At 43.8% G+C, this 17,887-nt stretch overlaps 1 protein-coding gene across 1 annotated transcript in view; it reads left to right on the top strand.

Moving 5' to 3' along the window:
- Window positions 1-10,845, top strand: part of LOC119565755 (protein eyes shut homolog) — a 53,796-nt gene extending 42,951 nt beyond the window's left edge. Inside the window, exon 6 of the mRNA XM_043541923.1 lies at window positions 10,670-10,845. Within this exon, the coding sequence (XP_043397858.1) occupies window positions 10,670-10,845 (176 nt within the window). The remainder of the gene's footprint in view (window positions 1-10,669) is intronic.
- The last annotated feature ends 7,042 nt before the right edge of the window (window positions 10,846-17,887 follow it).

The following is a 17,887-nucleotide window of genomic DNA, read 5'->3' as shown; positions in this document are numbered from 1 at the left end:
AAGGAGGACTTGTGGCACCTTAGAGACTAATGAATTTATTTGAGCCTAAGCTTTCGTGAGCTACAGCTCACTTCATCAGATGCATCCGATGAAGTGAGCTGTAGCTCACAAAAGCTTAGGCTCAAATAAATTCATTAGTCTCTAAAGTGCCACAAATCCCAGTTTAGTGTCATCTGCAAACTTGCTGAGGGTACAGTCCACGCCATCCTCCAGATCATTAATGAAGATATTGAACAAAACCGGCCCCAGGATTGACCCTTGGGGCACTCCGCTTGATACCGGCTGCCAACTAGATATGGAGCCATTGATCACTACCTGTTGAGCCCAACAATCTAGCCAGCTTTCTATCCACCTTATAGTCCATTCATCCAGCCCATACTTCTTTAACTTGCTGGCAAGAATACTGAGGGAGACCATATCAAAAGCTTTGCTAAAGTCAAGGAATAACACGTCCACTGCTTTCACCTCATCCACATAGCCAGTTATCTCGTCATAGAAGGCAATTAGATTAGTCAGGCATGACTTGCCCTTGGTGAATCCATGCTGACTGTTCCTGATCACTTTCCTCTCCTCTAAGTGCTTCAGAATTGAATCCTTGAGGACCTGCTCCATGATTTTTCCAGTGACTGAGCTGAGGCTGACTGGCCTGTATTTCCCCAGATCCTCCTCCTTCCCTTTTTTAAAGATGGGCACTACATTAGCCTTTTTCCAGTTGTCCAGGACCCCCCCTGATCACCATGAGTTTTCAAAGATAATGGCTAATGGCTCTGCAATCACATCCGCCAACTCCTTTAGTACCCTCGGATGCAGCGCATCCAGCCCCATGGACTTGTGCTCTTCCAGCTTTCCTAAATAGTCCCAAACCACTTCTTTCTCCACAGAGGGCTGGTGGTCTCTTCCCCACACTGTGCTGTCCAGTGCCGTGGTCTGGCCTTGTTCGTGAACAGAGAGGCAAAAAAAGCATTGAGTACATTAGCTTTTTTCCACATCCTCTGTCACTATGTTGCCTCCCCCATTCAGTAAGGGGCCCACACTTTCCCTGACCTTCTTCTTGTTGCTAACATACCTGAAGAAACCCTTCTTGTTACTCTTAACATCTCTTGCTAGCTGCAACTCCAGGTGTGATTTGGCCTTCCTGATTTCACTCCTGCATGCCTGAGCAATATTTTTATACTCCTCCCTGGTCATTTGTCTAAGCTTCCACTTCTTGTAAGCTTCTTTTTTGTGTTTAAGATCAGCAAGGATTTCACTGTTAAGCCAAGCTGGTCGCCTACCATATTTACTATTCTTTCTACACATCGGGATGGTTTGTTCCTGTAAACTCAATAAGGATTCTTTAAAATACAGCCAGCTTTCCTGGATTCCTTTCCCCCTCATGTTATTCTCCCAGGAGGATCCAGCCCATCAGTTCCCTGAGGGAGTCAAAGTCTGCTTTTCTGAAGTCTAGGGTCTGTATTCTGCTGCTCTCCCTTCTTCCTTATGTCAGGATCCTGAACTCGACCATCTCATGGTCACTGTCACCCAGGTTCCTATGGTAGAGATCCTCGTCTAACGAGGGATCGCCAATCAATCAATCAATCACAGCAGAGTGACTGAAGCTTACACTTCAAATAGGTTGGTGTAGACTGTAAACTCCTCGGGGCAGGGGATTATATTTTTCCCTATGTTTTTATAGCACTGAGCATTCCAACAGTGCTCAGTAATGATAACAAAGTGGCACTTGAGTGAGTTTTTTTACCAGTGGCTGCTCCCAGTGAGACATTTGCTTCCTGCGTACTGGTATGCCTGGGCAGCCTGGATGTTTGTATTGCTGAGATCAACAGGCTAGGGTAGAGGCCATCCAACTGGTCATGCTAGAACACATATTACATTACCAACAAAGAACTAAGCAGCACTGCACAGCACAAAACACTGTGGGATGTGGTCCTTCATTCATGCAGGCCATAGCTGCATATCTCAATGCAGGCTACACTTCCCAGCTTTGCTGATGGCAGTTTTGGGTGCCCTTGCCTGAGAATATATGTATTTTTCAGTCAGTTTAGTTCCAATTAGGATAAAGGCTGTTTGAGCTCACCAGTTGCTGAAACAAAAGTGACAGTTTTCTGACAGAACATTTGTATAATAAGTGTATTGGGAAAAGGTTAAAAAAATCTACTTTAATTCTAAGAATGTCACAAAATCATGTTTTGAAGACTTTTTCTTTGCTATTTGCTCATTAAAAGCAACCAACCCCAGAAGTGATAAAAGGAAAGGACTAAAGAGACAGATAAAAGAGGCCAAAAAATGAGGTAGACTAAGAAGAAAATAATGCCGCAAACAAACAAAAGCTGCATCTTTTTTAAAAAAGACAGAAAGTGACAAACCAAATGAAGAGATGAGCTAAGGATTAAGGGAGCAGGTTGCACAATTAAGGCCCAGGCCCACGTTTGGGATGTTTTGCAGTTACACTAATCCCAAAAGAGCTTGGGGAGTACCCTTTCGGGGTATAACATGTCTCCTCTGGAGCACAGTCATTGCAATTTTCTTGATCCCTTGTGTGAGGCAAAAGGGAGCAGGAAGACTCCTTGTGCTCTCTGAGCTTTCTACCCTGTGCGAAGGCTGGGCTTACATATTAAACTCAAAGGTCAGAAGTAGGGGGTGAAAATTCAGAGGCTAAGAAGAGACTGGGGAAAAAATAAAATAAGTGAATAGAAAAGGAGTATGTGGCCACTAGGCTATATGCTACCTTTCCTTGTGAAAGAACGGGCCAGCTTCTGATGTAAGATTATTTCAATTGATTTACTTCAGCATCTGACCTCTGGGATCAAATTGAACTGAGTGGAAGTGGATTATGTGTTTTCATTTTAGCCCTTATCTTGTCCTGTCCAAACTTGTCAGCAAACCTCCCCACAATTCAGCTCAGTTCTCTGCTCAAAAGAGGCCCAGAACTGGGAGAGCAAGGGGAATGCATGTCAGAACTGAGGGTGCATTTATTAGCACCCTCGGGGAGTTTGTACAACACCTACCTCCACTGTTTCAGGCTAAAATCGTTACTGTTAGTCCCTCATCAGCATTCACAGATTTTTTTAAAAATGTAAATGAGAACTCAGTTGAACTTATGAGGCCAAGCAAGAGACTCCCTGGCACTTAGTAACAGCTTTATTTACATTTATTCAGGAAGCTGTTTCTAAACTAGATGCTTTGCAGGTACTATACAGTTAAACCATCCGTCACCACCAATGCCACCTTATTTTCCATGATGATCTTACCAGGTCTTCAGAACTCGCTGTGCTTTCCTTCAGTGTTTACTGTTTACACACATCTCAGGGAGGGGTTTAGTTGGTATTCTAGCAGTATCTGAGGGAACAGAACATGCTTTATCTGTTGCTGACAAACAGCAGAAACATTAGTTAGGCTTGGCTGAATGTGTGTTGCACAAATAGTAACAGGATTGAAAGTATTGCAAATAGTCATCAGACTAGGTTATGGTTAAATTACTTAACGTACATTCTAAAATTATGTTAGGTGGAAGTATAAACAAAACTGACAAAAAAAATCTTGTCTAAGAAAACAGGGGAAGGCACTTTTTACAAAAATATATATTTTTAAAAAAATCATTAGTTCATCTTTCCACAAAAAGCTAAGCAAAGGTTATATTCAATGGTATTCAATACCAATACTTTCTACTAGACACAATTTTTTGTTATAATCTTTAAAGAGGCAGCATTATCCCAAAATTAAAGGAAAAGGTTTTACTTTGGGGTGTAAAGTTCGGTACCTAAATGAAAGAAGTCTGATTTTCAGAAATGCTAAACATCTGCAACGCCAGTGATTTCAATGGGGGTTGAGAATGCTCAGCATGTTTTCAGATCAGGTCATTTATTTATATGTCCGGCTGTAGGTGTTATACCAATAAAATAAAAACCAGCAGGATCTTATTAAAGGGGAAAAGGCAAAATACCACATTTATTGTGAATACAGAAAGAATCATAGTAAGCAGTTAGTTATAGCTATAACATTCCATTCAATTTAATATTTATTCACACATTCATTCATACACACACACACAGGTTCTGCAAGGTTGTTATCATAGTTACCAGCCTTCGAGTTGCTCATGCCAAGCCACTGGCCAGGTGGCCTGGACATGAGGAGGGAGCAGGGCCTTGTCAGATGCACATCTGATGCTCCTGGAAGTTGGTTTGCAGAATCAGACCCCAAAGTTCTCACTTTCTAGAGTCCATTTTTATAGGAATTTATTCCTATGCCAGTCTATGGGAATTGCTTCAACACGCTGTTGCTGAATCAATCAGCAGATGGCACATTCCTGATGGCTCCGTGCTGCCAGATGTTATCTTGTTCTTTGGTTCTCCCATCCTTGAGGCTGTTGGGTGGATTCCAGTCTGCTCTCCGGGGGTCCTCAGGTTATTTCCACTTGACGCCTTCTTCAGCCGATGGACACTGGATTCTTAGGCTCCCTAATCATTCAGTTATTATCCACACCAAGCATCCATCCACATACATCCTCTATCTCTATTTTAATCACAATTGTTAACAAAGCGAGGTGACTACAACAAAAGTGCGGGGAGTCTCTGGGTGCTGTTTCTGTTGTTACAGAGTATTGCTTTGAGTCTCTCTCTGTGTGAGTAGTTGTTGTTACAAAGAATTGCTTTGAGAACAGACTCTGTCTTAGAATGTACTAACACAATTAGCAGCTTGCAAGTTTCACACAGAGAGGGAGAGAAACAGTACCAAAAACCAAGAGACCTCTTAATTAGTAATACCCTGGAATTTAAACTATGGGGAATCAAACTCATTTGTGATTTTAATACAGAATTCTTTAATATGATCCAACATAGGCACCCAAGTTTGAACATTCTGGCCACAGTTTGTTTGTTTGGTCATCAGAATGGCCAGCTTTGCTGAAGGTGCTGTGTGTGTATGCAGTCTGGCTGATTGGATCACTGGGACTTGGGTGGGTAGGTAGGTAATCCAGCTGGATCACCTCAGCAGCAATCACCCAGCCTCACTCAATTTCCTCACCCTAATCCTTAGGGCCCAGCTGTGAATTTCTCGGCCCATTGGAATGACAGTGGGAAAAGCAAGATCAGAGTGGCTGATATTTTCACCAAAACTCCACTGTCGCACTTGCCTTTTCTGGTACCATCCCCAAGAATCCAATCAAGTGACATATCAAGTGGTAGCTGATAATGATACTATGAACTGGTGTGTGAGCTCTAAGAGGAGTTTGGAGATGTCTACCTGGAGACAGGACTATCAGGTCCTAACAGGAGGATCCAGCTCAACCCATGGTAAAAGGAATGTTAAGAAAGGAACTGACTCATCAGGACTTCTCTGTAGGTTAGTTTAAAGCAGGGGGTCTCAAACACGTGGCCCGCAGAGCTATTTCCTGCAGCCTGCCAAGCTCCCCGTGCCTGCCCCCAGGCTAGGGGTGGGCAAAGTACAGCCCGCGGGCCGAATCCGGCCCACGGGATTACCCCCGGGGCGCTGCGAGCCCTGTGCCACTCCCTGAAGCAGCCAGCAGCAAGTCCCTGAGGCCAAGGGTGGAGAAGAGGGCTCAGTGCATTGCTTTCACATCCAGGCACCACCCCGCTCCCACAGCTCCCATTGGCTGGGAATGGGGAACCGCGGCCAATGGGAGCTTGGGGGGAGGTACCTGGAGGAGTGGCAAGAGCAGCGCACGGAGCTCTCTACCCCTTCTACCCTGGGCCGGAGAGACATGGTTCCGGCTGCTTCCCGGAGCAGAGCTGGGCCGGGGCCGCAGCCAGGGCCAGGGCAGGCAGGCAGGGAGCCTGCCCTGGCCCTGGTGCGCGCCACTGCCACCACGGAGCCACACTAGGTAAGCGGCGCCAGGCCGGAGCCCGCACCCCGAACCCCTCCCGCACCCCACACCTCAACCCCCTTCCCTGAGCCCCCTGCAACACCCCGCACCCCTCCTGCACCCCAACCCCCTGCCCTGAACCCCCTGCCCCACCCCACGCCCCTCCTGCACCCCACACCCCAACTCCCTGTCCTGAGCCCCCTGCCGCACCCTGCACACCTCCTGCACCTCAACTCCTTGCCCTTAGCCCCTGCCGCACCCTGGGGGCAGGGAGAGGGCAGAGTTGGGGTTGGGACTTCGGGGAAGGGGTTGGAATGGGGGTGGGGCAGGGGCAGGGCCTCATGGAATGGGTGGAGTGGGGGCAGGGCCAGGGGCAGTGAGGGGTGGAAGTGTCAGGGATTCGGCCCTCGGGCCAATGCACTAGTCCTCATGTGGCCCTCGTGGTCATTTGGGTTTGAGACCCCTGGTTTAAAACATATTGTCTAGCAGAAGACAATAAACCAGAGGTGGGCAAACTACAGCCTGCGGGCCACATCCAGCCCGCGGGACCATCCTGCCCGGCCCTTGATTTTGCTGCATTTCCTCCATCTCTGCTGCAGCAGTGTGCAGGGAAGATGGATTAGTGCTGCTCTCAGCTCCTGCCCACTGGTTTCCCTCTTCCTCAGACAAGTGGCCAGCAGAATGAGGAGGGGCCTATAGCATGTGGGAAAGGACAGAAGACCTAGAGTTGGAGGGGAAAGAGACATGACATGGGCCCAATAGAGCAGGAAGAAGTCTGGATGTGGGTGGGAATTGGAGAAGAGAGCAGACTGGCGTGGTGTGTGAATGAAAGAAAGACAGTGGTATAGAAAAGAGGAGGACACAAAAGAGAGTAGGGAAAAACAGTGAAGATAAATATATGTAAAGGGAGAAAATATGTGAGTAAAAAGCCTGTACTCTATGAACCAAAAGGTTTGCTGTCTGTGCTAACTAATATTTGGAACCTGAGATGGGGTGCTGGAACAATTTGTACAATGGGGGTGCTGACAGCCATTGAACCAAACTGTAAACCCTGCATATAATGGAATCAAGCTAAGGGGTGCAACAGCACCCCCAGTACTTTCCAGCACCTATGACCTGAGAAATAACCACAATTCACACAGCTTTTGCAGTGTGGCACAATGTCTTAAAAATGTCTAAGGTGATACATGCTCCCTATTCTGCACACTTATTTATATAGGCCCCCTCATCGCCCGACTACTCAACAATGTGAAGAACTAGGTGTTAAAATTCTACACAATGTGTAATTCATTAATATTTAACATAGCATAGAATCATAGAATATCAGCGTTGGAAGGCACCTCAGGAGGTCATCTAGTCCAACCCCCTGCTCAAAGCAAGACCAATCCCCAACTAAATCATCCCAGCCAGGGCTTTGTCAAGCCTGACCTTAAAAACCTTAAAGGAAGGAGATTCCACCACCTCCCTAAGTAACCCATTTCAGTGCTTCACCACCCTCCTAATGAAAAAGTTTTTCCTAATATCCAACCTAAACCTCCCCCACTGCAACTTGAGACCATTACTCCTTGTTCTGTCATCTGGTACTACTGAGTATAGTCTAGATCCATCCTCTTTGGAATCCCCTTTCAGGTAGTTGAAAGCAGCTATCAAATCCCCCCTCATTCTTCTCTTCTGTAGACTAAACATCCCCAGTTCCCTCAGCCTCTCCTCATAAGTCATGTGTTCCAGCCCCCTAATCATTTTTGTTGCTCTCTGCTGGACTCTTTCCAATTTTTCCACATCCTTCTTGTAATAATATCCTTCTTGTAATAAAATCCTGCTATAATATGCTTATGCCACTCTTCTGTAGATATCTGGGAATCTGGCACCTGTATAAGGGAGAAAACTAACTGCAGAACTTACAGTAGCCTGTCTTTCATAGAATCATAGAATATTAGGGTTGGAAGAGACCTCAGGAGGTCATCTAGTCCAATCCCCCTCTCAAAGCAGGACCAACACCAACTAAATCATCCCAGCCAAGACTTTGTCAAGCTGGGCCTTAAAAACCTCTCAGGATGGAGATTCCACCACCTCCCTAGGTAACCCATTCCAGTGCTTCACCATTCTCCTAGTGAAATAATGTTTCCTAATATCCAAAATAGGTCTTTAACCTACTAAATGCCAGCAATTGCCTACGTCACTGGAGCATGAAAAGGTCCCTCTGCTCTACCAATTCTTAGTAGATAAATAATCTGGCCCAAGGAAGAAATCCAAGACCACAAATAGTAAAAAGGATTTGAAAGTCAAATGTCCTAGTGATGAATGGGTACATAAATGCAACCAGATCAGAATTACATCCATACATTTTAAGAATAGAGAAATTACATTCTATTTTAGTCCCAGCAAGGATAGGAGGCCTGAATGGGTGCATACGATAAATAGAATGTTGATGATAAATACCCAGACTGAGACAGACAGTGGGAATATTTAGTATGTTCTCTGTAACTGTTGAAAGTGCACAAATACTGGCATTGGGTAAACCCCTTGACATACATCATCTCTATCACTTGCAAGTCTTCTTCCTCTATGATTTCAACAAATCATGCAAAATTAAGGTAGTGCCTAATCCCTGCAGTGCTGAATACCTGCCTTTCCCATTTCAATAAGTGCTGTGGGTATTCAGTATCTCTTAAATTTAACTGCTACAAACCTGTTGAAAAAGGTATGTCCCTGCACAAAGTTACACCGATTAACCAGAGCAGTTTAAAATTGGACCTGTAATTTAAACCAATGAATGTTTGAGAGTAGCTCAGGGGTAAAATTTTCAAAAGTGCCCCAGGCCCAGATTTCTAAACATACGTACGAGTTGCTCTGATCATCACCACAAGGCCTAAATGGCTAATTCCCATTTTTGAAAATGACTTAGGCACCTAACTACATTTGTGATCTGGGATCAAGTCCCACTGAAATCAATGGTAGTTAGGTGCCTAAATACCATGCCTTAGATGCTTAGAGCTAGATCCACAAAGGTACTTAGGCACCTAACTGTCTCCTTAGGTGCCTACATCCAACATCAAGCGGAAAGGTCCTCTCATGGATCAGTAAATGATTAAAAGACAGAAAACAAAGGGTAGGAATAAATGGTCATTTTTCAGAATGGAGAGAAGTAAATAGTGATGTCCCCCTGGGATCTATACTGAAACCTGTACTGTTCCACAGGTTCATAACTGATCTAAGGGTAAACAGTGAAGTGGCAAAATTTGCAGATGATACAAAATTACTCAAGATAGTTAAATTCAAAGCAGACAGAAGAGTTATGAAGGGATCTGCCAAAACTGGGTGACTGGGCAACAAAATGGCAGATATAATTCAGTGTTGATAAATGCAAAGTAATGCACATTAGAAAACACAATCTCAACTATACATACAAAATTATGGGGTCTAAATTAGCTATTACCACTCAAGAAGGGGAGCTTGGAGTCATTGTGGATAGTTCTCTAAAACAGTTGCTCAATGTGCAGTTGCAGTCAAAAAAGCTAACAGAATGTTAGGAACCATTAGGAAAGGGGTAGATAATAAGACAGAAAAGCTCATCATGCCACTATATAAATCCATGGTAGGCCCTCACTTTGAATACTGCATGCAGTTCTGGTCACCCCATCTCAATAAAGATATATTAGAATGGGAAAGGTACAGAGAAAGGCAACAAAAATTATTAGGGATATGGAACAGCTTCTGTAGGAGGACAGATTTAAAAGACTGGGATTTTTCATATTGGAAAAGAGATGACTAAGGTGTGATATGATAGAGGTCTATAAAGTTGTGAATGGTGTGGAGAAAGTGAATAGGGACATGTTATTTTCTCCCTCACATAAGACAAGAACCAGTGGTCACCCAATGAAATTCACAGACAACAGGTTTCAAACAAATAAAAGGAAGTACCTCTTCCTACAATGCACAGTCAGCCTTTGGAATTCTCTGCCAGGGGATGTTGTGAAGGCCAAATTTATAAAGAACTAGATAAGTTCTTGGACGATAGGTCCATCAGTGGCTATTAGCCAAGTTGGTCAGGGATGCAAGCCCATGCTCTGAATGTCCTTAGCTTCTGATTGCCAGAAGCTGGGAGTGGATAACTTGGGATGGATCAGTCAATGATTGCCTGTTCTGTTCATGCCCTCTGAAGCACCTGGCATTGGCCACTTTTGGAAGACTGGACCTTTGGTCTGACCCAGTATGGGCATTCTTACGTTCTTATTAAAGTACCACTGACTTTCTCAAGATCACTGCTCTGCTGCTGCCCAATCCTATAGGTGCCTACATTTCTGCTGTTGGACATGCACAAAGCTGCTCAAGTCCTGACACCACTCCATAATTAAGCTTCTCAGAGACCTTCCTCATACCTAAACCCTGGGGGGGATTCTAAAATTAGGCATTCTCCTCATAGCTCACCCATGAGGCCCAATCAGATAGCCCTGCTCAGAGCACACCTAACTCACACAAAAGACAGCTGGCATGGGTGAGAATATGTCTCAAAATATCCAGTAGCCAGTACACAAACCTGGGACACGAGACCCCATTTCAAATCTCTTGATTTGGAGCTGGAACTTGAACATAACTTTCCCACATCTCAGGAGAGTGCACCAGTCATTGGGCTATAAAGTCACTCTGTCTGGCTTACTGACCTTTTAATTGTTATACATAGTGGAACAGCTTCAACAGGGGAGACTGAGAGAAACACAATCCAGAATACCCTACAGCTGGGGCCACCCAACCTCCTGCATAGCAAACACAACCATACTCCTACTTCTTTTGTTTTGACTTTCTGTTTGTATTTTGAGGCTTATTCCCTTTCCTTTTCTTTTCTTTTTCCAGGGTGTATTTTTGACATAGAAGTTCGGACTGGAAAGGATCACCGATTTAAATCACCAGGTATTCCAGAAGGCCATCCCAATGCAGGTCGCAGTGTAGGACAATGTGAAGATTCCCCATGCAGTTTAATAAAATGCAGAAATGGTGGAATGTGCATGGAAAGTGGCTCTACCGTTTAGTGAGTATTATTTCAGTGTATTAAAACATGGAAGTGCTATATCTGAATGTTCATAGAGTGAACATCTTTATTTAGCCTTGAAAATAAAAATGGAAATTCACGTTACTTATAAAGAAAAAAATATATGTTGGAGGACTGGTTGGTTTAGGGCCTGGTTAAGGTACACAGAGCATGTCAACATTTTTAATACTGAAGTATTAAAATAATAAATATTGTTTTTGTTGCATGGGACTCTCAAAAGTGGTCAGCATTGTCTAACTCTGCTCTGGTTAATGTTATTGGGAGTTTTATCATTCACTTTCAGTGAAACAGAATTAGGCTCACCCTCAGTGATTTTGAAAATTCCAGCTACAGTTAGTTATTAGTTGACATAACCAAACATGTAAAAACAAGTAAAGATGTATTGCTATCCCAAAGAAGAGGCACTCTAAATGTAATATGCCTGTTACAGCCCTGGCTGAGTTCCACTTCCAGAGGGTCACCAGGCTGTTATAACTAGACCCAACCATTGGACCCTCCACCATGCTTTCACATCACCTGGATCCAAGCAGTGTCCAAAAGTTCTTGGCCTCTAGGGCACGCTCCCAGATACAAACTCCCAGTCTGGCACCCCTACTTGGGATATGAGACCCCCACAGTCCACCTGCCCTTGACCATGAGACCCGTGCATGTTCTCCCATAGTCCACCTTTGTGGGCACTCTGGATTACAGTTTAACTCTTTGAGGACTCATGGCAGTTAAAGTAAGAAACATAGGTTTCACAAAGGAACATCTTAAACACACACTTTACTCATAGATATCACAAGAGTTACAGATCCAGGCAAAACAACAAACTCCTGAACACAATCCCCCTTAGTATGGTCTCACCCCTTTTTGTGAGTCTCTACATTTGGTCCAAGTTCTTAAGGGACGTCACATCCTCCTGCCTCCACTCCTCCTGCTGAGTCTTCTGGTTCTGGTGATTAAATGGCTCTTTTTGCTCAGCAAGCATGTCACTTTTAAAGTAGTTTGTGACTTTCCTTCTGCTGGAATTTTCAAGGCTGCAACCCCATATAGGATTGCTGACAGAAAGTCATTAAAAGTCAATGGCTATGGCTGTACAGGGTAGAGTTATTCAGTGTTGATGATTCTTTGATGGCCCTGTTTCAGTTCCCCAAATATAGCCTGTTTCTATTAAAAATAGACATTTTAATCCACACTGAAGGTTACAATCATAATTGCCCTATAATAAAGAGGAATTCATAATTGAACACAGACATGTTCCTTAAACTGTTACAAACATATAAGAGGTGAAGCTAATAAACAGCCAAAAAAAACAAACCTCAAAAAATGGAATGGAGAATGTGGGCAACAGCTGGGCTATCAACAATATACATGAATGCCATGATGGTTTTGTCAACTAATTATGGGATTGGGATTTACTTTTTCCTTTTCTTTCACCTCAGGTCTCATAGGCAAGATGGTAGAAGTGAGATTTTAGGAAAATTTGAAAGAGGTAATGGAGGATGGCATCTTGGAGATGGAGGTTCTATTTCCTGATGCATCATAGACTTCCTACATGACCTTAGGCAAGACACTTGTTTCTCTGAGCCTGTAAAATTGGGATAATAGTGCTTCCCCACCTCATAGGGATATTATGAGGATAAAAATATTAACGATTGTGAGGAACTCAGATACTGTATTGATAGGGGGCTATATAAGTACTATGATAGATTAACTGAGTCTATCTGTACAATGATTTGTGGTTTCCTATCCACTCTGGGAAGAAACTCCTGTTGAATGGAAATTAAAGACCTCTTGTTCCAGATGTTGCAACCAACCAGTGTGATTAAATGTTATAAAATGCCTGGGGTGAGCTGTTTTGTGTGGACACAGGCCACTTTTTAGATTTCATTATTGCCGCTGTAGGTCAGCACTTTCATTATAATGAACCTTGGTTTTGCAATAGTTTATAACTCAACTGTAAAAATTTTGCTCCATGAGGAAACTTGGTTTTAAAGGCATTTACTGGGAGAAGATGATTAATTTTTACTTCCAAATGGATGCTTTGTTCATTTATTAGATACCTAATATAATTTTCTACAAAGATGTACTGATTTAAATCACTTAAGACAACATGACACAGGAAAAAGGATACATACATTTTACACAATAAACTCTGTGTATGCACATCGTGTATGTAAAATGTAGCCATACAGCTCCAGAAATCAAACAGTATGGTTCGAGAGAAAAGGATTGCACATGTGACAAAACCTGTGCTGATTTTGTGCTGGTGTTTTATCCCTAAAAATCCTGCAGAGCAGCAGTCTATTTGTGATTTGGTTCTAGTTGCTCAACCATAGTACATTCCTATAGTAAGTGTCACATCCCTACTGGCACAAGTGCAGGATCTTGCCCGATCCCTCCAGAGCCACAAAATCCTCATCACCATCTACGTTTCGCTCTTTCTGAAGAGCAAAGCCTCAGAAAGCCATTTCAAAGCTTCATTTTCATTTGCAGAAGCATATGTGAAAAGAGGTCAGTTGCCAGCCAGAAAGACACAAGTGGCCAAAAAAGTGGGCTAAAGCCAGAAACGCTGGCAGCCTCCTCCAAGCTGCCCACCTGCAATCTCTCTGCTCAGCAGCTCTTGTGGCTCTGTTCTGAGTCACACCGCTCTCCAACATTCCTGAGGAACAGAGAGCCTCTGTCAAGTGTGCATGTGAGTGGAGGGAGGCAGCAGTTGGGGAACATTTGGAGAGAGGACAGAAAGCCAAGGTGATGGTGGGAGGTGTAGCTATATTGGAGGGTTTGATACTATGGGGATTTCATGTACCTTTTAATATTTTTGAAATTCCAGCTTAGGTTATGGCTTGTGCTAGTGTTACATTGATTTTCACTTATCATGGTCCCTACTAAAGAGCACCAGTCTGTTGTATTAATTCAGATGGAATAAATGTGCCCAAAGATTCAAAAGTATTAACATCACCCAGTCACTGTCCAACAAAAAACAGTTTTAAACAAGGTTGGGGGTTTGGTAGACAGAGACCTCAGCCTGCTTAGTACCATGACAAACACACTATTAAAAATCATTCTATTAAATATACAGAAAAAGCAGGAAAACCAGTTAAAGCACTTGAAGTGTAAATACCATCCACCCACATCAATGGGCGAGGAAACTTGATGGGGCTGGAGGTCCCAGCAGTATGGGAAGGAGACACTTGCCAAGGGACAATAGAGAGCTCCTACCTCTGGGAGGCTCTGGCACCCATTGGCTGGCTGGGGTGGAGGGGTTTTGATTTGAAGCACTTGGAGGAGAGGAAGGTGATCAGGAACAGTCAATATGGATTCATCAAGGGCAAGTCATGCCTGACAAACCTGATTGCCTTCTATGATGCAATAACTGACTCTGTGGATATAGGGAAAGCGGTGGATGTGATATATCTTGACTTTAGCAAAGCTTTTGGTACGATCTCCCACAATATTCCTGCCAGCAAGTTAATGAAGTATGGATTGGATGAAAGGACTATAAGGTGGATAGAAAGCTGGCTAGATTGTCGGGCTCAACGGGTAGTGATCAACGGCTCCATGTCTAGTTGGCAGCCGGTATCAAGCGGAGTACCCCAGGGGTCGGTCCTGGGGCCAGTTTTGTTCATGTCTTTGTTAACGAGCTGGATGATGGGATTAATTGCACCCTCAGCAAGTTCGCAGATGACACTAAGCTGTGGGGAGAGGTAGATATGCTGGAGGGTAGGGATATTGTCCAGAGTGACCTAGACAAATTGGAGGATTGAGCCAAAAGAAATCTGATGAGGTTCAACAAGGACAAGTGCAGAGTTCTGCACTTAGGAAGGAAGAATCCCATGCACCTCTACAGGCTGGGGACCGATTGGCTAAGCAGCAGTTCTGCAGAAAAGGACCTGGGGATTAGAGTAGATGAGAAGCTGGATATGAGTCAGCAGTGTGCCAAGAAGGTAAATGGCGTATTAGGCTGTATTAGTAGGAGCATTACCAGCAGATCGAGGGAAGTGATTATTCCCCTGTATTCAGCACTGGTGAGGCCACACCTGGAGTACTGCGTCCAGTTTTGGTCCCCCCACTACCGAAGGGATGTGAACAAATTGGAGAGAGTCCAGCAGAGGGCAACGAAAATGATTAGGGACCTGGGGCCACATGACTAATGAGGAGAGGCTGAGGGAACTGGGGTTATTTAGTCTGCAGAAAAGAAGAGTGAGGGGGGATTTGACAGCAGCCTTCAATTACCTGAAGGGGGGTTCCAAAGAGGCTGGAGCTCGGCTGTTCTCAGTGGTGGCAGATGACAGAACAAGAAGCAATGGTCTCAAGTTGCAGTGGGGGAGGTCTAGGTTGGATATTAGGAAACACTATTTCACTAGTAAGGTGGTGAAGCACTGGAATGGGTTACCTAGGAAGGTGGAGGAATCTCCATCCTTAGAGGTTTTTAAGGCCCGGCTTGACAAAGCCTTGGCTGGGATGATTTAGTTGTTTATGGTCCTGCTTTGTAACCCCTGCACTGGAACCAATTAAATGCCTGGTATAGGCGAGTATGGGTGATGGGTGAGTAGCACCCCTCCCCTGTGTTAAAATTTAATAAAAGTTGCGGCTTGCTGCTTAATTCCATGCATGTGTCTGTGCTCATGTTGCTGCTATGTCCATATCAAAGTATTAAGTAAGGTTTTAATCTTAACTTCCCTTTAAAAGGAAAGTCTTCAAAGGGGAACAAACAAACATCCCTTGTTTGACATCACTTACGTGGTATTAAGGGTGGTAACTACTCTCCTTTTGGGGAAAAAAGAATTTAGTTGAGATGGGCTTGAGATGTTGTTGCTGCTGGTGTTGTTACAGTCCGACCCCATTTCTTGGAAGACAAAACAAGACCACAAAGAAAGAAAAGAAAAGAAAAAAATGTAGCTTCTGATTCTGGTGTTGACTTCCATTTGCAGTCTCACTCCTGGAAAAACCCAGGCACAACCACTCTCAGACCTGGCAAACTCATACCAGCCTCAGGCTGTTCAGGGCATTGCTTTTACCTGCCTCTTTCCGGTCACTGGCTTAAATCAGTGTAGCAAAATATACAGTCTTGGCCAACCAACCCAGACTCTTATTAAATAGAAGGCGAGAGAGCAGGAGGTCAGACTAAATTATCATGATGGTCCATTCTGGCCTTTGAGTCTATGAGAGGGATAGGAGAGAGGAAAAAAGAGAAGAAAAGGATATACTGTGTGGATGGGGATATGAGACAGGTGGTGGTTGGGATCCAACCAACACTGGTGACGTGGTGAGGGCCTCTGGCGCCCTCTCTCTGGCCCAGTCTGCTCAAGACATCTTTCAGGATTGGGATGAAGAAGGTCTGGGGACCCAAAAGATGGTGTGAGGGGGATGGCAGCCATGATGGTGAAGCTCACTCCCGTAGCCAATTTTTCTCCCCAAAGTCATGTTCTTTAAAGACCAAAAAAGGAGTGATGGGTAGAATAGTTCACCCCTCACCCCCAATTATTTTTGCCACCAATTAGACTAGTTTCCAGCACACCAATTCTGGTTCAGTGATTTCAGACTCCACCCTTTTCTTGTTTACCAAGTGTGATCTTAACACAAGCCTTGAGCTATATCAACAGGCCTTTCTGTTTGTTTAGACATACTCAGTACACATGTGTGTGTCTTTTTAATGTTACTTCAATCGTTTCCTAAACAATTACACTCCCTGAATCCCCGTTGGCCCCAGAAAGTGCAGCACCTTGACAACGTGGCAGCTGTATAGCTCTTGTGTGATTCTTGTCGGTGTACAATATCCGACAGTACCAGCTTACACAGGCTCTGTGGGTGCTTCTTTCTCTTTTAAAATCATCTGTGGCCCTCTGAATAGGGTGTCCTTTGGAAAATTTGGTTTGTGTTCAAATATTTTGCATCTCCTGAAAATGATTTCCCTCTGGAGATTTTGTTGTTGCTGGTTTGAGCTATTTCTGCACTTTGCCCACACCTCCACCTGGGAAGAATGTGCAGTGCAGTTAAATTGGAGATTCAGTTGCTATGGGGATGGTGCTTCAGATTTAAGTAGCAGCAGAAATGTACAGCATTTTCTGTGATCTTTCAGTTAAACTTTACATTCCAGGCAGTAGGGCAGCCGCATGTGTTTTAAGTAAATAAAGACCCACTATTTGAAAAATATGACTTTTTTTTTAAGGGGCATTAATACATGTCAGTGTTCTATTTGTGGGCCAAAGTTGTATACACTAGAAGATCATATATTTGCATCGTAGTCTATGATGCCTTGCATGATTCTTGCTGAAATAGGGAATAAAGTATGTCTTTGCCCAGGACAAGAGACTCTATGCCCCATCAGGGATACTCGTAAAATGAGGGATTTGCATTTTGATCATTAGAAAGAGCCCTTTTTGATCTGATTCCAGGAGTGGGGCCTATATGTTTATAGGTAGAAAAGTGAAATAGAATCCCTCAGTGTAATTATTATGATTAGATCTGGTAGGAGGTCTCACTTTTATTCAGTATATTTAATAGGTCTCCAGATTAAGGACCATTGGTTGCCTTTACTCCCCTTATGCAATGCCCATTCATTTGAATAACCATTGTGCATGTAGACTGAGAGCAGTACAAGGTTGGTATACCCCTACACTGGTTGAGGCGAGTCTGTTTCACCACTTAGCATTTCTTCTAATCAGTGAAGATCAGTAACCTAGATGGCAATGGGGCATCTGTTTCCGGCATTATAACTGCTTCACTTTTTTGTATCGTATCTTACTCCAAGTGTGTCATTTGAGTAATATCAATCTGCTTTTTTACTTACACAATGAAAAGAAAAAGAAGTCACATACTTTGCTGAGGTAGAGATTTCAGAAGCCTTTATTTTCTCTTTAAGTGTCAGTTCTGCAGCCCTTCAGAATGTTCTTTGTTTACAAATAGTGATGTTTTCCTTCAGAACGCATTTCTCTCTCCATGCTCCATCTTTGGTTGACTATCTTCCCACAGTGTTCTAGTTCAGCATTCCTGCAACAGGTTCCAGCTCCTCTTGGGGGATTCCTCAGCTCTCCTAG

This window comes from Chelonia mydas, chromosome 3 (genome assembly GCF_015237465.2).
Source record: "Chelonia mydas isolate rCheMyd1 chromosome 3, rCheMyd1.pri.v2, whole genome shotgun sequence".
NCBI classification, from domain to species: Eukaryota; Metazoa; Chordata; order Testudines; family Cheloniidae; genus Chelonia; species Chelonia mydas.
The sequence above is the reverse complement of the archived record's forward strand: the minus strand, read 5'-3'. Positions and strand labels throughout refer to the sequence as shown.